The 22,101-nt window shown below is 43.6% G+C and overlaps 1 protein-coding gene across 1 annotated transcript; it reads left to right on the forward strand.

The window, feature by feature from the left end:
- The first annotated feature begins 421 nt into the window (after positions 1-421).
- Positions 422-1,379, forward strand: LOC789275 (olfactory receptor 10H1). The gene is given in 2 exon segments (XM_059888906.1): positions 422-1,327; positions 1,329-1,379. Coding segments are annotated over 2 exon segments (957 nt in total).
- Positions 1,380-22,101: the final 20,722 nt, after the last annotated feature.

Genomic DNA, 22,101 nt, shown 5'->3' on the forward strand with positions numbered 1-22,101 from the left:
TGTCTGACTTTGTGACTCCATGGACTGCAGCACAGCAGGCTTCCGTGTCCTTCACCATCTCCCAGAGTTTGCTCAAACTCATGTCCACTGAGTCAGTGATGCCATCCAACCATTTCATCCTCTGTCACCCTCTTCTCCTGCCCTCAATCTTTCCCAGCATCAGGGTCTTTTCCAATGAGTCAGCTCTTTGCATCAGGTGGCCAGCGTATTTGAGTTTCAGCTTCAGCATCAGTCCTTCCAGTGAATATTCAAGTGGTCCTATTTAAACCACAAGGCAAACCTTTTTTCTGAACATTATTATGCAGATGGACTGATTATGGTTTGCAGAGGTGAAGGAGCCTCTCCAGGAAGTCCTGAAGAGGGCTCATTAGAGACTCTGAGTTCCTACCTATGGGAATTCCTCCTTCTTTTCCCCAACAGTATGGCTGCCATTCTGAGGCTAAATTACACCTCAGTAACTGAATTCATCCTCATCGGCTTCTCCACCTTCCCCCACCTTCAGCTGATGTTCTTCCTGCTGTTCCTGCTGATGTACCTGTTCACGCTGCTGGGGAACCTGCTCATCATGGCCACCATCTGGAAGGAGGACAGCCTCCACACCCCCATGTACCTCTTCCTGTGCGCCCTCTCCATCTCCGAGGTCCTCTACACCTTCGCCATCATCCCGCGCATGCTGGCCGACCTGCTCTCCACCGACCGCTCCATCTCCTTCACGGCCTGTGCCAGCCAGATGTTCTTCTCCTTCACGCCCGGCTTCACCCACTCCTTCCTGCTCACTGTCATGGGCTATGACCGCTACGTGGCCATCTGCCATCCCCTGCGCTACAACGTGCTCATGAGCCCCCGAGGCTGCGCCTGCCTGGTGGCCTGGTCCTGGGTTGGTGGCTTAGTTGTTGGGCTAGTGGTGACATCTTCCATTTTCCAACTTACTTTCTGTGGGTCTAATGAAATTCACTATTTTGGCTGCCATGTGCCACCTCTTTTGAAGTTGGCCTGTGGAACTGAAGTGCAAGTAGTGGCCAAGGGCGTGGGCCTGGTGTGTATCGCCGCCCTGCTGGGCTGTGGTCTCCTCATCCTCTTGTCTTACGCGTTCATCGTGGCCGCCATCTTGAGGATCCCTTCAGCCGAGGGCCGGCACAAAGCCTTCTCCACGTGTGCGTCCCACCTCACCGTGGTGGTCGTGCACTACGGCTTTGCCTCTGTCATCTACCTCAAGCCCAAGGGTCCCCAGTCTCTGGAAGGAGACACGCTGATGGGCATCACCTACACGGTCCTCACTCCCTTCCTGAGCCCCATCATCTTCAGTCTCAGGAACAAGGAGCTGAAGGATCGCCATGAAGAAGACCTTCCTCAGCAAGCTCTACACTTCCAGCATCTGAGTGGCTGCGGTGGTTTCAGATTATGGTAGAAGGAAGACCACACCCTCATCTATACAATGGGGTTAATCAAAGCTATCTTGTAAGATTGGTGTAAAGATTTGAGTGTGTGTGTATGACACTTATCACATAGTAGGTGTTCAATAAATGTTAATCTTTTTTTCTTTTTCCTCTCATGGTCTGTGTGTCTCACGTTAGCTTCAATTTTAAAAAAAGATTTATTTATTTATCTTTGACTGCATGGGGTCTTCATTGCTGTGTGCAGGTTTTCTCTAGTCATGGCGCCAGCAGGGACTACTCTCTAGTTTCGGTACACAGGCTTTTCATTGCAGGGGTTTCCCTTGCTGCAGAGCATGGGCTCTAGAGTGTTCGGCTTCAGTAATTTTGGCTTGCGGGCTCAGTAATTGTGGCACATGGGCTTAACTGCCTTGTGGCATGTCGGATCTTCCCAGACCAGGGGTCAAACCCATGTCCCCTACATTGCAAGGTGGATTCTTAACCACTGGACCACCAGGGAAGCCCCTAGTTTCAATTTTTAACCAAATAACTTTGTTGAAATATAATTCGCATTCCCTAAAATTCACTTATTAAAGTGCTCGCATAAGGACACACAGAACCTCACTCCCACTCCAACAGTATTAAGGAACCTGAAAAAATTTTTTTCATCCAGTTTGATAAACAAAAATTGAACTTCACAGTTCCCTTCATTTACTGTCATTTTTCTACAATAACTAGTTAAACAGATATTTGAGAGCCTCTATATGCTGTTGGCTTCCCAGGTGGCACTAGCAGTAAAGAACCCCGCTGCCAATGTAGGAGACATAAGAGACGCAGTTTTGATCCCTGGGTTGGGAAGATCTTCTGGAGAAGAGCATGGCGAGCTACTCCAATATTCTTGCCGGGAGAATCCCCATGGACAGAGGAGTCTGTTGGGGTACAGTTCATAGGGTCACAAAGAGTCAGACACAACTGAAGCATGTACACACTCACCATAGGCTGTGAATGAATACCATGGTGGACATGGGCTGGGTGTCCCTGACCTCCCCAGAGCAACATTTTACTGGGCAGAGACAGACAATATCTGATAAGCTAATATGCCAATAATAAGCCAATCTAATATGTTAGGTTGTAATAAGTGGGAGTCAAGTAAAGCAAGTCAAGAGAGAAAGACATGGCCAAGAGCGTTCTATTTGTTTAGTACATTTAGGAAGGGGATCCATGGTATTTGAGTAGGTAAGATTCCAAGGGATTGAATTTTGAGTTGCTGTTTTCTAAGAAAAATAGACTGTAGGAGAATGAAGTGTGTGTGTGTGTGTGTGTGTGTGTGTGTGTGCGTGCGTGTGCGTGCGTGTGTGGATGTGAGAGAGAGAAAGGATGATAATGCCAACAAGCAATCCAATGTTTGGATACATTAAATTTGAGATGTCTTCTAGTTATCCACTTGGAGATACTGAGTAGACAGTTGGATAGGGGTAAATATAAGAATTTGAGGATTACCTGTGTGCACAAGGTACTTAAAACCGTGATACTGAATGGGATCCCCAGGGAGAGAGAATGCTGATGAAATACAAGGATCAAATGGCTTAAATAGCTGTTTTGTGTTTTATGTATAAAGGAACCAAGATTTTGTTTAAGTTTTTGAGTTTAAAATCTTGTGCTTTAAAATATCGTGTTGGTTTCTGCCATACATCAACATGAATCAGCCAGAGGTATACATATGTTCCCTCATGCTTGAAGCTCCCTCCCAACTCCCACCCCATCCCACCCCTCTAGGTTATCACAGAGCACCAGTTTGAGCTCCCTGAGTCATACATTAAATTCCCACTGGCTATTTATTTTACATATGGTAATGTGTCTGTTTCCACGCTATTCTCTCAATTCTTGCCATCCTTTCCTTTCCTCACTGTGTCCATGAGCCTAACAGTTCTTTATTAATGATTGCATCTAAAGTTTTCTGATCTTAAATGTCACAGCTCTCAACATCCTATTATTTAGACAGATCTAGAATGATATCTACAAAACATCCATATAATTAGGTGGAAAATGGAATGCAAGAATTAAAGCCAGGTCATCCTGACTTCAAATACAGTTTTTCACAAACCAGCCAACATTCTGGCTTGTTCAGCACAGATTACATTGGTCATTGGGCATTACATTGGTCCAGCTAAGAAATGTCTGTTAATAAATTTTATCTTCCAAGTCCTATGTAGATGCTAGGTATGATGCTGAGCAAGATGGACAGACTTCCTGTGTTCAGGAAACTGATAGCCTAACGAATCACAATAAGTTTGCAGAAGGCATTGGGTGCCCAACTCATTGTTGGTGTCAAATCATTTTCCAGGCTTTTTCCATTTGGATACCAGTAGGACCAGAGGCCAAGTTGGCCTTTAATGAACAAAACGAAAGAGCCCAGTTTGTATTCTTGCCCAGATCTGTTTTGCTGCCAAGCATGGGGAGTATCTTGGCTCAGTGTTAAAGAGTTACTCAGGAATTCCAACAAGAATAAAACTTATTTTGAAATCACGAAGTAGTCCTGAGTCTGTAGAAATGTTACATCAGTGTCCCAAGGATGCATGTTCCAGTGCATGGTGGGTTACAACTGCCCACCTGTGGTTTAAAAGGCTCTTAGGATCCTGAAGTGCTTGATTTGAAACTGAGCTAGTCCTCCTTAGATGGGGGACCCACAAAACCCCTTGTGGGAAAATGGTGTGTGAGGCTTTGGGTGGAGAAGGCTGGGAATCAGAAAAGACCTGCAGGAGAAGCCTGGCCCTTCCAATTTGTGTGACCTTGGATGAGTCATGCAAGCATCTTGAACCTCGGTTTCCCCTCTGTCAGATGGAATGGATGTGAGTTTATCTGCCCTGATCTCCCACTGTGAAACTTTAATGAGACAACATTTGTGAAGGGGTAACAGGAAGCCTGCAGTATATACTGCAAAGGAGGATTCTCAGGGTTCTCCAGTGTGGTTTGAAATGGTTTCCACATTCTAACAGTTTACAGTAACATGAGATATTTTACTACTCAATTTATAGAGAAAGACTGGATTCAACTTTAGGACAAATGATGCATAGTTTCTGCTCCAACATAAATACAATTTTTTTTTTAAACTTTGGCTAATTTGACTAATTTATTGCTTGTGTTGTTGTGTTGTTTTTTAAGTATTTTATTTATTTATTTCATTTTTGGCTGAGTTGGGTCTTCCCTGCTTTAGGTGGGCTTTTCCTAGCTGTGTGAGAGGGGCTACTCTTTGGTTTATGGGCTTCTCACTGCCCACTCTCTTGATGTGGAGCACGGGCTCTAGGCATGTGGGTTTCAGTAGCTGCAACATGCTGAATCAGTAGTTGTGGCTTGCAGGTTCTAGAGTGCAGGCTTAGTATTGTGGCACGCAGGCATAGTTGCTCTGCAGCAAGTGAGATCTTCCTGGACCGGGGATCAAACCCATGTCCCCTGCATTGCAAGATGGATTCTTAACCACTGGACCACCAGGGAAATCCTCTTGTGCATTTTAATTATATATGTTGTTGCATACAACAGTATCACCATAAACTAAAATCCATTAAGTATTATAAATTGCTATTTTAAAATAAATGCATCTGAAACAATTTAAATTTGTCAAGGAAACTTAAAAAAATGAGTTATAATTGACACAAGACATTGTGTAAATTTTTGATGTCCAATGTACTGATGTGATACCGTTGCAGAAACCAGTAATTAAGAAACCAAGTGCCACATTCAGAGAGTTGGAGAAATCAGGTTTATTATGCCGGCGGGCCCAGAGGAGTTAACACTCCAAACTCTGAGCCCTGAACAAAGGGGTTGTTGAAGGTCAGTGTCTTGCAGTGGTCATGATTTAATCTTTGTAGAGGCAGCTGGCAAGGGCCAACTTTCAGTCAGCAAGGCCCTTTCATAGCCGCATATTTGATCATGTTTTGAGGGCATTTCATGGTCACTGTGTCCTGCGGTGCTGAGAAGGCTCATTTTCAGGTCTAACAAAGATTCCATTGACAGGCCACTCAATGTGTTATCACTAGACCAGGTCTTGTAAGTAGCAAAAGTCTCTGGACCATACCTGTCGTACTAGCCTCTTGGTCCAGGAAAATATTTCCTCTTGTTGCTTCTTCCCATATCTAGAGTTACACAATTACAATTATTGATCTCATATGGAACTGCATGTCAGCAGTTTATCACAGGCTTGGTCACACATTTGGTAACATAAGAAATAATCTTCTGGAGCAAGCTACATAGAAAATAATATACCTAGCAGTTATTAGTAAGGTCACAAGGAAGAATTTAAGTCAAAAACTTTCACTCGGTTCAGTTCAGTTCAGTTGCTCAGTTGTGTCCGACTCTTTGAGACCCCATGAATTGCAGCACGCCAGGCCTCCCTGTCCATCACCAACTCCCGGAGTTCACTCAAACTCATGTCCATTGAGTCGGTGATTCCATTCAGCCATCTCATCCTCTGTCGTCCCCTTCTCCTCCTGCCCTCGGTCTCTCCCAGCATCAGAGTCTTTTCCAATGAGTCAACTCTTCGCATGAGGTGGCCAAAGTATTGGAGTTTCAGCTTTAGCATCAGTCCTTCCAAAGAAATCCCAGGGCTGATCTCCTTTAGAATGGACTGGTTGGATCTCCTTGCAGTCCAAGGGACTCTCAAGAGTCTTCTCCAACACCACAGTTCAACAGAATCAATTCTTCTGTGCTCAGCTTTCTTCACAGTCCAACTCTCACATCCATACGTGATCGCTGGAAAAACCATAGCCTTGACTAGACGGACCTTTGTTGGCAAAGTAATGTCTCTGCTTTTGAATATGCTATCTAGGTTGGTCATAACTTTTCTTCCAAGGAGTAAGTGTCTTTTAATTTCATGGCTGCAATCACCATCTGCAGTGATTTTGGAGCCCAAAAAAATAAAGTCTGACACTGTTTCCACTGTTTCCCCGTTTATTTGCCATGAAGTGATGGGACCAGATGCCATGAACTTCATTTTCTGAATGTTGAGCTTTAAGCCAGCTTTTTCACTCTCCTCTTTCACTTTCATCAAGAGGCTTTTGAGTTCCTCTTCACTTTCTGCCATAAGGGTGGTGTCATCTGCATATCTGAGGTTATTGATATTTCTCCCGGCAATCTTGGTTCCAGCTTGTGCTTCTTCCAGCACAGTGTTTCTCATGATGTACTCTGGATATAAGTTAAATAAGCAGAGTGACAATATATAGCCTTGATGTACTCCTTTTCCTATTTGGAACCAGTCTGTTGTTCCATGTCCAGTTCTAACTGTTGCTTCCTGACCTGCATATAGGTTTCTCAAGAGGCAGGTCAGGTGGTCTCGTTTTCCCATCTCTTGAAGAATTTTCCACAGTTTATTGTGATCCACACAGTCGAAGGCTTTGGCATAGTCAATAAAGCAGAAATAGATGTTTTTCTGGAACTCACTTGCTTTTTCGATGATCCAGCAGATGTTGGCAATTTGATCTCTGGTTCTTCTGCCTTTTCTAAAACCAGCTTGAACATCTGGAAGTTCACGGTTCACATATTGCTGAAGCCTGGCTTGGAGAATTTTGAGCATTACTTTACTAGCATGTGAGATGAGTACAATTGTGCAGTAGTTTGAGCATTCTTTGGCATTGCCTTTCTTAGGGATTGGAATGAAAACTGACCTTTTCTAGTCCTGTGGCCACTACTAAGTTTTCAAAATTTGCTGGCATATTGAGTGCAGCACTTTCACAGCATCATCTTTCAGGATTTGAAATAGCTCAACTGGAATGCCATCACCTCCACTAGCTTTGTTCGTAGTGATGCTTTCTAAGGCCCACTTGACTTACATTCCAGGATGTCTGGCTCTAGGTGAGTGATCACACCATCGTGATTATCTTGATTATGAAGATCTTTTTTGTACAGTTCTTCTGTGTATTCTTGCCACCTCTTCTTAATATCTTCTGCTTCTGTTAGGTCCATACCATTTCTGTCCTTTATCGAGCCCATCTTTGTATGAAATGTTCCCTTGGTATCTCTGATTTTCTTGAAGAGATCTCTAGTCTTTCCCATTGTGTTGTTTTCCTCTATTTCTTTGCATTGATCGCTGAGGAGGGCTTTCTTATCTCTCCTTGCTATGCTTTGGAAGTCTGCATTCAGATGCTTATATCTTTCCTTTTCTGCTTTGCTTTTCACTTCTCTTCTTTTCACAGCTATTTGTAAGGCCTCCCCAGACAGCCATTTTTCTTTTTCACATTTTTTTTCCCATGGGATGGTCTTGATCCCTGTCTCCTGTACAGTATCACGAACCTCCGTCCATAGTTCATCAGGCACTCTATCTATCAGAAATAGTCCCTTAAATCTATTTCTCACTTCCACTGTATAATCATAAGGAATTTGATTTAGGTCATACCTGAATGGTCTAGTGGTTTTCCCTACTTTCTTCAATTTAAGTCTGAATTTGGCAATAAGGAGTTCATGATCTGAGCCACAGTCAGCTCCCAGTCTTATAGCCTGGTATACCCCAGGTCATCTGACTCAGTTAAATGATTATAGCCAGGTGTTCATCTCCTGGTTGTATATCATGGAGCATCAGACCTTTATCCAGAGATTGGTTACTGAGATAAGCTTTAGAAACAATCTTAGAGTGTCTTTTTAATAACTTAAACATTTTAACAATTTAACAAGGAACTGTCTCAGAAATGAGTCTTAGTAAGCACAGACCTTAATCAACAAAACTAGAACTTAATATTCAGTGAAACAAAAGTTTTTCCTTCTTGGAGAACTCACTGTGAGGGCATTAACACTGTAGCCAGGGAAGGCTTTAACCCGTCAAATAAAAATGAGGTCCGTCAGGGAGCTGGGAAAAGCCAAGTGGCTGTCTTGGATTTCCCATAGCCCTGGCTCTTTGATTTTCAGCTGTTGTTTACCCATTTTTAATTTCTTGATTTAGGAGCAGACTATTGCCATGTTTTAAGGACATTAGGACAGCAAAAGTCTAACCGTGAGGGGTTATATTTTGTAGAAGCAAAATGAGCTTTGTCTACATGTACTACATTCTAAAATAATGTTTATTTACTTTACCAAAGTAACAAAGATTTTAAAAACAAATGTAAATCACTTAAAGGCAAAGAAATTCATAATCTGTTATCAAAATCTTCATTCTAAGAAAACCTGTTTCTCTAAACAAAGAGAAGACCAAATTCCAGTCTGGTACCAGCTTACTGTTAATAACAAAATTTGTTTATGTGTTTAATCTTAGAAAGTCTTTTCCATCAGTCTTGAAGAACTAGCAGTATTCTTCTAAAGGCATGAGAGTAAAACCATAGAAGGCATGTTTAAAATCTGATTCTATTGCAATTGACAAAGAAACCTGGTTATTGAACACTTTAATATGACAACTAGAATTGTAATTGACTGTATTTTATCAGGGCATATCAGATCTATATGAATTTCACATAATTTGAGGATATCTATATTAGTAACATCAACCATACAGTGTAACCTGAATAGACTTATCACCTCTTCAACAGTACTTCTCATGTAATTTAACATGTCCAGTGGACCAAGGTATCTTAATAGCTCTTTGGGATGTCTCAGGGACCCTCTGAAGCATCCCAAAGTTAGCTAGAAGTCAAGTTATTTAGGAAGTTTTGTCCATAAATATCAAAAGGGTTTATAATAGTCAGGTAGGATCATATAAGTTACTGTGAAATAATAGTTATTTACTTAGCCAAAGTTAATAAATGATTTCAAAGGTAAATACAGAACAGATCAATTAAGAGGTAAAGAAACTTAAATCTATTATTGAAAGCAGTTCAGCATCTGAAGAAAATATGTCTTCTTAATAGAGAGAAAGGCTGAATTTAACTTTTTGCACCAACTTACTTTAAATTCATTTAGGCAAACTTAATTAAATTTATTTTAAACTTAGTCAGTCCTAACCATGCACAAAACTTTTTTTCAGGGTCCACTTTCCACAAACCTTCTAATCACTTTTTGTAACAGCCACCTGTAAGTCAGACCTAGTTTCTTTTCCCTTCATAAAATGTGATTTTATTTTTTATATCTTCTTTATTAAAAACATACATCCTACTTTCCTTATTAGATTAGCAAACAAACATTAATACTAGATATTTAATATTGAATATTTCCCAGTTCACATGAATCTGAAATTTATTTAGGTTAATTTTTTCTTGTATTTAGAATTGTTTGATTTGTAAGCACTTACTTTTCTTTAGGCCAATTAAATTAGAACTCATTTACAACTTCAATAATATTATCAGAAAAAAAACAAAAGACATACACTGAGACATACATAAATCCATACAGACAGACAGCAATTTTATAGTTTTCTGTTTGAGATTTAAAATATCTCTTTGACCACCCCCACCTTTTTTTTCTTTGCTTGAAGTTCTAATTTGCCCAAGGCTGAGGTCTCAGGCAAAGTTGGCTGTGTATTTCAAGGACATGGAAAGGGTTAACTTCAAGCTTTTTCCCTAGGCAGGCCTTTCAATAAGCTGAAAGTGAAAGTGAAGTCGCTCAGCCACGTCCGACTCTTTGTGACCCCGTGGACACCAGGCTCCTCCGTCCATGGGATTCTTCAGGCAAGAATACTGGAATGGGTTGCCATTCAATAAGCTAATTGTTTTTAATCACATGTGCAAAAAGAATTGGTTTTACAGTTTCCAAAAAGAAAAGAAGTTTCTCTCACTCTGTTCAATCAGCAATCACGCACTCACAATCATTCAGAGGCTATCACAATGCCTCCCTTCTCCAGGGTCCTCGGGTTTCCTTAACTGTTGCTCCCTTCCTGGGAGCTCCACGGAGGTTATCAGTCACAATGCCTTCCTTCTCTTGAGTCCCCAGTTCTCCCTATCTGATGCTCCCTTCCTGGGGGCTCCACGGAGGTGATCAGTCTCCTCTTCTACCCTTTGGAGTAGGATCTGACTGGGGACTGGCCCAGGGCCTTACCTGATCCTGTGGCCATTCCCGGTGAGTTGGTCCAGGGACTTGGCCGTCCATAGAGTTGGGACACCAGTCGGGAAGAGAACCCAGAATACCGTCAGGTGGCACGCCTCCTTGTTTGTCTTGGGGTTCCTTGCTCCAGCCCAGCCGTGCCACCAGTGTGGTGGCTCAAGGGGCTGACGTGGTTGGAATCTCACTGGGGCCTCCAGAAGTGTTGCAAAAACCAGTACTTGAGAAACCAAGCACCACACATGGAGAGTTGGAGAACTCAGGTTTATTACACTGGCAGGCCCAGAGGAGTTAACACTCCAAGCTCTGAGCCCCGAACAAAGGGGTTACAGAGTTTCTATAGACAGACTAGAGTGGGCAACACTGGCTGTTAATAGGCTGATTTAAACTAAGGGGTTTCACGTCCATGGGAACAGCAGTCAAGATGGGGAAGGGGATGCATGACCTTTACACCAACAGGCATGATTAAGCAGGTTTGCAGGGGCTGGGCAATTTCAAAGAGCAGGACAAGGGTGAGTGAGATAAGCTCCAGTTCCTAGTATTTTGAGTCCCCACTGTCTGAGACTATGTGATCTACGTGATCCAGACTTTGCAAGGAGCAAGCTGAGTTACAGAGGCAGAACGAGCAGGAGGTTATGTAAAATTTCAACTTTTCCTCTTCAATATATTGATGTTGCAATATGATTAGCACTGCATGTTAACTCACACCTCTGGTGTGTGTGTGTGTGAACAATTATGATGTAGTGTCTTATCAGCTATGAAATTTATAATAGAGTATTATTGTCTATAATTACTGGCTCTGCATTAGACCTGCATGCTTTATTTATCTACTGTTTACGAATTTGTGCCCTTAAAATCATTTCCTTGGGACTTCCCTGGTGGTCCAGTGGCTAAGACTCCACACTCTCAGTGCAGGGGGCCCAGTTTCGATCCTTGGTCAGGGAACTAGAATCCTACATGCCCCAACTTAAAGATTCTGTTTGCTGCAACTAAGACCTAGAACAGCCAAATAAATAAATATTTTTAAAAAACCCGAAAAATATCTCTTCAATTCCTCCGCCCCTCAGTTCCTGCACTTGTCGACTAAAAAAACATGTGCAACTTGAGAGTTGCAAGTTAAGCTTTATTTGGGGCAAAATGAGGACGGCAGCCTGGGAGGCAGCATCTCAGACAGTTCTGAGAGACGGCTCCAAAGCGGCAGTGGGGGAGAGTCAATACATAAGGTTTTGGTGAAGGGGGAGTTCAATGCCATGAAGCACTCATTTTACAAAAGGTTTTTGTTAGTCATGAGGATCTGATGTCACCATGAAGGAATTTAGTGCTTCTCTAGATATGAGGAGATGGAAGGATTGAGATCGTAAAATCTGTTCCTAAAAACATCCAACTATCTAAAGACCCGTTCCACCAGATTCCACCATGAACTCCCTCAGGGGTTGATGAAGGTCAATAGGTATAGCAGCATGGGGTTCCATCTCCCTAGAGGCAGATGGCAAATGCCTTTGTTGTTCAGTCATTGGCAATGTTCTTGGTAAATGCCAATTTGTAGTTGACACACTTATTATTGTGGTTCGACAAAGAGTTACCTTCTCGCCCATGTACCATGTCACTCTCTAACACAGCAGGGGATTTCTCATGGTGGGCTTCCTTTCTTGACCCAACTATAGAGACTTCTCTGTCTCTCAGCAAGTGTTCAAGATTTACTTTTGAAATGTGGGGGTTTCCTCAACGTCTTCTGAGTCTACTTATTACTGTTTCCAGCTACTATTGCGCATATGTGTGCCGTACTAAAGTTTAGGGTGTTTCGCTCTCCCCTGCTGTTATCCGGCTTAATCTTTTGTAGCCTCATAATATCTGTGTTGTAGCTACCTGTGTTGTTGCTGCCTGAAGGAGGGTGGAGGGTGGATGTCTTCCATTTCTCTTTGCCATAGGGGTTTATGGTAGTGGGAGCAATTAGACCACCCTGGTTTCTTGAAGGAGAATGTGGTATCCCAAGGATGAAAGAACAGAAAAAAAACAGGGAGGGCCTTGGAAAGTAGGGAAGGAAAAAACTAGACCTGTATTGTCCTTCCCTTACACATGTCGTAACTATTAATGAATTTCAGATCCTCCTGAGCAGTATAACCCGTCTCCCCTCCTACTCCATGTGTGCTGTGCTTAGTCACATAGTCGTGTCCAACTCTTTGGGATCCTCTGTCCATGGGGATTCTCCAGGCAAGAATACTGGTGTGGGTTGCCATTTCCTCCTCCAGGGGATCTTCCCAACCCAGGTATCGAACTCAGGTCTCCCACATTGCAGGCAGATTCTTTACCGTCTGACACACCAGGGAAGGTATTTGCCTCATTCTTCCTCTACCCAGTTTATGTATCTCATCCAATCAGCAAATGATCCGCAAGACCCCTATCCCACACGTTATATCCTGGGTATAAAAATGGACCAAGGACCTCTACTCAACGTTGGCCCTCCCTTGAGCTGACCCCAATGTTCTAACAGCATCTCCCACTCTAATAACCTTTTTTTCCTCTCATTCTGTCCATGTCTGAAAATTCTTTTCCAACCCATGCACAGACCATGGCAGAGAAGAAAAGATTCTAGGTTTAAGGCGAACTCATATAAAGTACCCTGCAAGAGACAGGAATCATTGAATTGCATTTTCTCTACGTGATCATCTCATACATCTTTCCAGCCTGAATACATTTAGATAAAGGGCCTGTTCCTAGAATAGAGTTGCTGTGTTGTGCTTATTTGTGTCCAACTCTTCGTGATCCCATGGACTGTAGCCCACTAGGCTCCTCTGTCCATGGAATTTTCCAGGCAAGAGTACAGGAGTGGGTTGCCATTTCCTACTCCATGAATAGAGCTATCACCAGATATATCTGCAAAGAATAGGGGCCAGGTGTGGTGGGGGAAACGCAGAAGGGCCTTGAGATCAAAGTTCATCTTGGATCCCCTCGTTTCTTCTGGGCCCAGTAAATACTTGTTTACCAAACATTTGTTTTTTCATCTTTATGTGAATTGTCCTCCTTCCCTTTGAAGTTCCAAAACACTACCCCAGCACTCAAGCTCTTTACCTTGAACTAAATATGGTATGTAAAGTGAAGTGCTAAAGAGTTGAACATGACTGAGCTACTGAACAACAACATTTGTAGATAAAAGATCAGAGAAGTTAATTCATGAATATCACACAGCAAGAAATTGGATGGGCCAGGGTTTGAACTTGCATCTCTCTGATGTGAGTCATTGCCCTGAAGCATCAAGTTATCCAAGTCTTGGCTATTGATCTCTTTTTAAGAGTATGGAGAGAAATGAACAATTCTCACGGGCAGTCAGCTTGTCCCTGTTTAAGAAAACAAACAAAAAAAGCCCTAGAAATGGAGTTGAAATGATGGCACAGGTCTCTCACAGCAGGCAATTGGTAGATCCCATTTGAACCCGCCACCTCCAGCCCCACCCCCTAGTTCTCATCAACGAAGGCACTTGGGTATCCTTTCTGCAGGGAACAAAGAGAGGAAAACACTTGCTCTGCACAGCCTACTGAAATCTACTATGGCATAACATTCCCTGGGCTCTAATTACAAGTTTCATTAGTAAGTAAGCCAAGGGATATTCTGTGACTCCTAGGGGCTCATTGAAAGTTGACACACAATTCTCATCCCCATTTCACCTGTTGAAAAATGTTTTAAAGTCTCTAAGATTCAGGTACTGAGCTGACGCAGATGAGGTTGGATGCATAGATCAGAGAGCCAAGGTGCAGACAAGGCCACAGGTCCATCCCACTCTAGAGGAATGGTCCCCAGATAGTTTTCCTGCTTAGTTTTAAGCCCAAACTTTGACTGGCAGCCAAGAGATTTAATTGGGAATTGAAGGTGACCTTCTCTTCCCCAAGGCACAGAAATTCCAGAGCTCCAGACAGATGCTCCAGCGTACACCATGGTACCCTGAGCTGCAGAACACAAAGTTCACAAAGAAGTTAGTGTCGAATACCTCTGGGAGCTACAGCTTCTGCTGCTGCTGCTAAGTCACTTCAGTCTTGTCCGACTCTGTGCGACCCCAGAGATGGCAGCCCACCAGGCTCCCCCGTCCCTGGGATTCTCCAGGCATGAACACTGGAGTGGGTTGCCATTTCCTTCTCCAATGCATGAAAGTGAAAAGTGAAAGTGAAGTCGCTCATTCGTGTCCGACTCTTAGTGACCCCATGGACTGCAGCCCACCAGGCTCCTCCGTCCATGGGATTTTCCAGGCAAGAGTACTGGATTGGGGTGCCATGGCAGCTCTACTTCCTCAATAATAATGTTTACTGCACTTTTTGATATAAATTCTTGTTCAACAACTCCCCTCTTCCCTCTGTTATTCTGGCCAGGTCCAAAAGGTAGGACCACTCTAGACTTGCTCATCATTGTGTTTCCACAGGCTGGCAATTAACAGATGCTCAGTAGTACTTGCTAAAGAAACAAGCAAATAACTGTTTCATTATAGACCTATGGAAGTTCTGTGAGCCGCAAAATCCTTCTGAAACATAAATGGCTGTCCCCTAATTTCATTTTCAGGTGTGGTGGGCCTTACAGGAACCCACCTGCCCTTGTGTATGTGTGTGTGTCATAATCAGCATCCCCTGTACAAATGACTCTTATCTTGTGGCTGTTGGGAGTAGGGAGTAAGGTCCTTTTATTCAGCCCCCTGCCAGTATCCTTAGGCCACTAGGAACCATTTCCCCTTCTTGCTGTTATTCTGTTCCTCAAATGGACACTGATTTTCCCACCTGAGGTCCTTTGCACATGCTAGTCCCTCTGCTAGTGCCTCCTTCCCTCTCCCTCTTGAGCAGAAAGTCTTATTGAAATGCCACCTTCTCTGTGAAGCCTCCCCCTAGCCTGCCCAGCTCTCTATGGATGTGGTCACTGAGCCTTCCCTTCCTCCCACTTTTCCTTCTTGTCCCAATGCAGTTATCTGTCATCTACTTCTTCTCTCCCCTGTAAGGTCCACAAGAGCAGGTATCCCTGTCCTGGTCACTGTGGTCTCCCCAGAGATGGGCTCAGATGTTTCATACACATCTGTTGAGCACACGGGTGCTGGGGCTGACTTCTTCTGTGCCGGAGATAAGAGTTAGGTACAGTCTTTAGGTACTGAGGTTGGTCATGCTTATCAAACTATCCTGCAAGGGTGACCAGTTCTGATTTTTCATAGTTATTAAAGAGCAAATCAAGTATGAGATTTCCTTCTTCTATCTACCATTGCACAGCCTCAGAAAAGAAGGCATCTCCTGAGCAAGTCGATGACCAAGAAATTGAAGAGCTCTTCAACTCTACTTAATGGTCCGGGCTTGGTGGGGATTTTATCCTATAAAATTTATGGTATATGTAGTATGTGCTAGATGTAAAAGATCAGTGGGACTCAGATCTCATTTCTAAGAGGTTCTGGACAAGAGATGGAGATAGGGAAGTGCCTAAGTCATTCAGATACTGCAAGACAAATACAATGCAGATGCAACAAACTCAAGATAAAAAGATCCCTAAAAAGGAAATCCATTGATAATTAAATTGCCACAAAAAATAAAGGGTATCTGTCAGATTCATATATTAGGAGTCAGGCTGAATATGCATGAGAACTGCCAGCACAGTCATTAATTCAAGGGCGTGGTGCAGTGGAGGAAAGTGGGTGGAGAATATTCTTCTCTTTTTTTTTAAATTTTCTTTTCTTTTTTTTTTAATTTAAATTTTATTTTATTTTTAAACTTTACATAATTGTATTAGTTTTGCCAAATATCAAAATGAATCCACCACAGGTATACATGTGCTCCCCATCCTGAACCCTCCTCCCTTCTCCCTCCCCATACCCTCCCTCTGGGTCGTCCCAGTGCACTAGCCCCAAGCATCCAGTATCGTGCATCAAACCTGGACTGGCATCTCTTTTCATACGTGATATTTTACATGTTTCAATGCCATTCTCCCAAATCTTCCCACCCTCTCCCTCTCCCACAGAGTCCATAAGACTGTTCTACACATCAGTGTCTCTTTTGCTGTCTAGTACACAGGGTTATTGTTACCATCGTTCTAAATTCCATATATATGCGTTAGTATACTGTATTGGTGTTTTTCCTTCTGGTTTACTTCACTCTGTATAATAGGCTCCAGTTTCATCCACCTCGTTAGAACTGATTCAAATGTATTCTTTTTAATGGCTGAGTAATACTCCATTGTGTATATGTACCACTGCTTTCTTATCCATTCATCTGCTGATGGACATCTAGGTTGCTTCCATGTCCTGGCTATTATAAACAGTGCTACGATGAACATTGGGGTACACGTGTCTCTTTCCCTTCTGGTTTCCTCAGTGTGTATGCCCAGCAGTTGGATTGCTGGATCATAAGGCAGTTCTATTTCCAGTTTTTTAAGGAATCTCCACACTGTTCTCCATAGTGGCTGTACTAGTTTGCATTCCCACCAACAGTGTAAGAGGGTTCCCTTTTCTCCACACCCTTTCCAGCATTTATTATTTGTAGACTTTTGGATCGCAGCCATTCTGACTGGTGTGAAATGGTACCTCATAGTGGTTTTGATTTGCATTTCTCTGATAATGAGTGATGTTGAGCATCTTTTCATGTGTTTGTTAGCCATCTGTATGTCTTCTTTGGAGAAATGTCTATTTAGTTCTTTGGCCCATTTTTTGATTGGGTCATTTATTTTTCTGGAGTTGAGCTGTAGGAGTTGCTTGTATATTTTTGAGAATAGTTGTTTGTCAGTTGCTTCATCTGCTATTAATCCATGCACATATGGACACCTTATCTTTCACAAAGGAGGCAAGAATATACAATGGATTAAAGACAATCTCTTTAACAAGTGGTGCTGGGAAATCTGGTCAACCACTTGTAAAAGAATGAAACTAGAACACTTTCTAACACCATACACAAAAATAAACTCAAAATGGATTAAAGATCTAAACGTAAGACCAGAAACTATAAAACTCCTAGAGGAGAACATAGGCAAAACACTCTCTGACATACATCACAGCAGGATCCTCTGTGACCCACCTCCCAGAATATTGGAAATAAAAGCGAAAATAAACAAATGGGACCTAATAAACCTTAAAAGCTTCTGCACATCAAAGGAAAGTATTAGCAAGGTGAAAAGACAGCCTTCAGAATGGGAGAAAATAATAGCAAACGAAGCAACTGACAAAATTTTATTTTCAATTGGAGGATAATTGCTTTACAATATTGTGATGTACAACAATACATCAACATGAGTCCATCATAGGTATACATATGTCTCCGCCTTCTCGAACCTCCCTCCCACCTCCCTCCCCATTCCATCCTTCTAGGCTGTCACAGAGCCCTGGCTTTGGGTTCCCTGTGTCATACAGCAAATTCCCACTGGCTATCCTCTTTACATACGGTCATGTATATATTTTAATACTACTCTCTCAAGTCATCCCACCCTCTTCCTTCCCCACGGTGACCATAAGTCTGTTCTCTATGTTTGTGACTCCTTTGCTGTCTTTTAAAAGTAGGATTATCAATATTATCTTTCTAGCTACCATACACATGTGTTTTATATGATATTTGTCTCTTTCTTATTCACTTCACTCTGCTCTAGGTTCATCCACTTCATTAGAACTGATTCAAATACATTGCTTTCTATAGCTAAGTAATATTCCACTGTCTATATGTACTACAATTTCTTTATTCATTCATCTGTTGATGGACATCTAGCTTGTTTGCATGTCCTAGCTATTATACATAGTGTTACAATGAACATTAGGGTACATGTGACTTTTTCAATTATGATTTCCTGAGGGTGTATAACCAGTAGTGAGATTGCTGGGTCATATGATAGTTTTCATTTTTATTCCTAGTTTTTTAAGGAGTTTCTGTATTGGAGAAGTTGAAGGAGTGATGGATCTGACCCAACCCTCATGGGTAGCTGTAAGCACAGGTTCTGGCACACAGCAGGGGCTGGGAAATGTTTGGGGAATAAAATAACTTGAACTAATATTTATTGATCATCCAAGTGGAGAATGGTCCTGCCTGGGAGAAAAGCTGAGTAAAGCTACCAGGTTGTGGTTCAAATGGAGTTTGGTTACTTATCATTGTTTCTCTACTGGCCACATCATGCTTGGCACATAGTGGGTGCTCAGCAAATATCTGTGAGCCAAATGAAAGAAGAGCTGCTGCTGCTGCTGCTAAGTCGCTTCAGTCGTGTCCGACTCTGTGCGACCCCATAGACAGTAGCCCATTAGGTTCCTCTCCACAGTTAAAGAAAAAGCTCTATATGAGAGTAGAGGGAGGGGAGGTCACCTCCACCAAGTGCCTACAAACCAACGTCCTTACACGCATTGTGTCTCTCATCTGTATAATTCAGCCCCGTTTACAAAAGAGAGAATGAGGCCAAAGAGGCCAAGCCACATGTCCTAGTCACAGTGCCCTCTCCAGGCAAGATTGCAAGCTGCAGCTTCACTGTGACCTTGATTTCCCACATTCCATCTCCAGGCTTAGTATTGACCCCATTCCGTGACTCTAGTCCATTTCCTTATCTCTGGTCACACAGATGCAATAAGAAAGAATCTTTTCCTCAAGTCCTGGCTCCACTTCTTAGCTGAACATCTGTCCCTCTGCTGTTCTTTAGTGATATGTGCAGTGTCAGGGAAATTCCCTCAAATCCTGGGTCTTCTTGCTGTCCCAGGGGGTACAGCTTAGTGGAAAGTACTGCCCATGCCATCTAGCTGCCCTGGTCCTCTCCTGACCTCTCCTTCCAGCCCACTCTCTCCCTGGGGGCTGGACGGGTGTTCTCAGTTGCTGTCACAATTTGGCTCCAGCCAGATCTCTCTGACTCCTCTAACCCAATTCTGAGCATCTCTCCATGGTTTTGCTCAGGATGGTTCCTGAGCCTGGGATTCCCTCCCTGACACCATGTACCCAAGGACTCTTGTTCATCCTTTTAAGTTCAGTTTAAATGGCACTTCCTCATCCCCCTGCCTACATGATAAAGTCCGAAGGGCACTATGCTGTCCTTCATTCATTTTTTGCTTAAATGCATATTTATTGAATATTTACTATGTGCAGAAAGCTTCTGAGTTTTGGCGAAACAACATGAAACCAGCGAGACACAAACCCTGCCCTCAGGAATTCCCACTCTCATGGGAGACTCTGACCCATAACCAGGCAACAACACCACATTATGATAGGGGACTCCAGGGGAAGCTAGGTGACAGAAAGGCACCTTATCTGGTCAGCTTTGGTGCTATCATGGAAGGCTTCCTGTAAGAGGTGACATGTAATCTGAGACCAGTTGATTGAGGTAGAGGAGAATGAAGGGTGAGGTATGCCCGGGTCCCTGGGGTGAGAGAGAATCTGGCAAATTCAAAACTGAATTTCATTTTCGACTAGAGATATGAAGTGAGAGCGCTACATTGAATGAGGGGGAGGGAGTTGAGATTGGGAACTGGGGAAGCTAACAAGGACCAGACTGCACAGGACCCTGTAGAATGCAGAGAAGCATCTGGGCACCAGGGAGCCATGGCTGGTTCTAAGCAGAGGAAGGATGTTATCTGGTTAGTTTAGCAGGATTCCTCTACTTTTGTTTAGAAGTGAATGTAGAGATAAAGCCTGAAACAGAGAACTATATCATGAAGGATACTATTGCGGGTTAAAATGCTGTTGTTCAGTCACTAGATTGTGTCTGACTCTTTGTGACCCCATGGACTGCAGTACACCAGGCCTCCCTGTCCTTCACCATCTCCCAGAGTTTGCTCAAACTCATGTCCATTGCATCAGTGATGTCATTCAACCATCCCATCCTCTGTTGCCCCCTTCTCCTTCTGCCTTCACGCTTTCTCAACATCAGGATCTTTTCCAACGAGTCAGCTCTTCACTTCAGGTGGCCAAAGTATTGGAGCTTCAGCCTCAGCATCTGTCTTTCCAATGAATATACAGGGTTGATTTTCTTTAGGATTGAGTGACTTAGAAACTCATGCCCAATTGGCACCTGGAATGTGACCTCACTTGGAAATAGAGCCTCTGAAGATGTAATTATTTAAATGAAATCATCCTCAGTTTTGTGTGGACTCTAATGACTTTTGTCCTTATAAAAGAGGAGACCTGCAGAGACACAAGGAGAAGTCCAGGTGAAGACATAGGCAGAGATTGCATTGATGCAGTTGAGTGTTGCCAGCAGCCATTAGGAGGGAGGCATGGAACATATTCTCCTTCAGAGCTTCCAGAAGAAGCATCTCTGCCAAAACCTCGATTTTGGACTTCTGGCCTCCAGAACTGGAAGACAACAAATTTCTGGGGCTTCCCCGGTAGCTCAGTGGTAAAGAATAAATCTGCCAATGCAGGAGACACAGAAGACTCAGGTTCGATCCCAGGGTCAGGAAGCCCTCCTGGAGTAGGAAATGGCAACCCACTCCAGTATTGTTGCCTGGAGAACCCAATGGACAGAGGAGCCTGGTGGGCTACAGTCCATGGGGTCACAGAGAGTCAGACATGACTGAGCACGTGTGTGCACACCTTTAAGCTACCGCATTTGTGATCATTCATTTTATCAGCCCTAGGACACTAATACATGGGTTGATGCTGTCCTCCAGGTTCTATGTGCTTTCACCAACCAGGCTGCGGTCTTGGAAATGAGAACGTGGAAAATGGGAAGAGAGAAAACACTGAGCTGCATTTTAGCCCAACAACCTGGAAGCCCGGTTGTTCATGGCTGTCAGGGCCTGACACTGTCTGTTTCTTCCCTCTCCAGTCCTTCAGTTTCAAGGGCCTAGGTCCAGAGCAAGTTCATGCTTTAGAGATTCCATTCTTGACCTAGCCCCTCTCCTTCCCACAGAGGTCAGACATTAGTCTCTCTGTTGGCACACTCCCTGTAGCTGGGAGCCAGAATTTCCCCACCAAAGTCCATGCAAGTATGGTCTTGGAGCTTTGTGCTGTCATCTGGGATGGCCCAGCGGTGCCTTATGTGGGGTGTGGATGGTCTTGGCCTTTTGAGCTGCAAGGTCCACACTGGACCCTCCCAAGAAGGGAAGGAGCCCCTGGGTTGAGAGATTAGGGGAGGGGCACCTACTTCTTTTCTATTCCTTCCCTGGTCTAGTTGGGGCAGTCTTGTCACATCTATCTCTCAACCTAATCATCCCCTTTTGGTGCCACAGAATAGCCCAGCTCCCAGTGAAGAGGAAAAGTTAAAATTGTACATAACCTCCTGTTTGTTCTGCCTCTGTAACTCAGCTTGCTCCTTGCAAAGTAGTCTCAGAAAGTGGGGACTTACAGTACTACGAACTGGAGCTTATCTCACTCACCCTTATCCTGCTCTTTGAAATTGCCCAGGCCCTGCAAGCCTGCTTAATCATGCCTGTTCGTGTAAAGGTCAGGTATGCCCCTCCCCATCTTGACTGCTGTTTCCACGTGTGTGAAACCCTTTAGTTTAAACCAGCCTATTAGCAGCTAGTGTTGCCCACCCTAGTCTGTCTACAAAAACTCTGTAACCCCTTTGTTCGGGGCTCAGAGCTTGGAGTGTTAACTCCTCTGGGCCCGCTGGCTTAATAAACCTGAGTTCTCCAACTCTCCGAGTGCGGTGCTTCGTTTCTTGATTACTGGTTTTTGCAACACCAGCAGAGTACAGAAGGCTGTCAGGGAAGGTTGCAGACTGATTGCACCTCTGTGGGTTGATCCCAGAGGAGCCTGGTGTGTCCAGAAGTGCCCCCAAGGCTCCCACCTGACTCTGGGCCCTGAGGGAGCCCCTCCTGCATCCTGCACCAGGCTCCCCTGGGATGCCTTCAGAACATGTCTCTGGA

This window comes from Bos taurus, chromosome 7 (genome assembly GCF_002263795.3).
Source record: "Bos taurus isolate L1 Dominette 01449 registration number 42190680 breed Hereford chromosome 7, ARS-UCD2.0, whole genome shotgun sequence".
NCBI classification, from domain to species: domain Eukaryota; kingdom Metazoa; phylum Chordata; class Mammalia; order Artiodactyla; family Bovidae; genus Bos; species Bos taurus.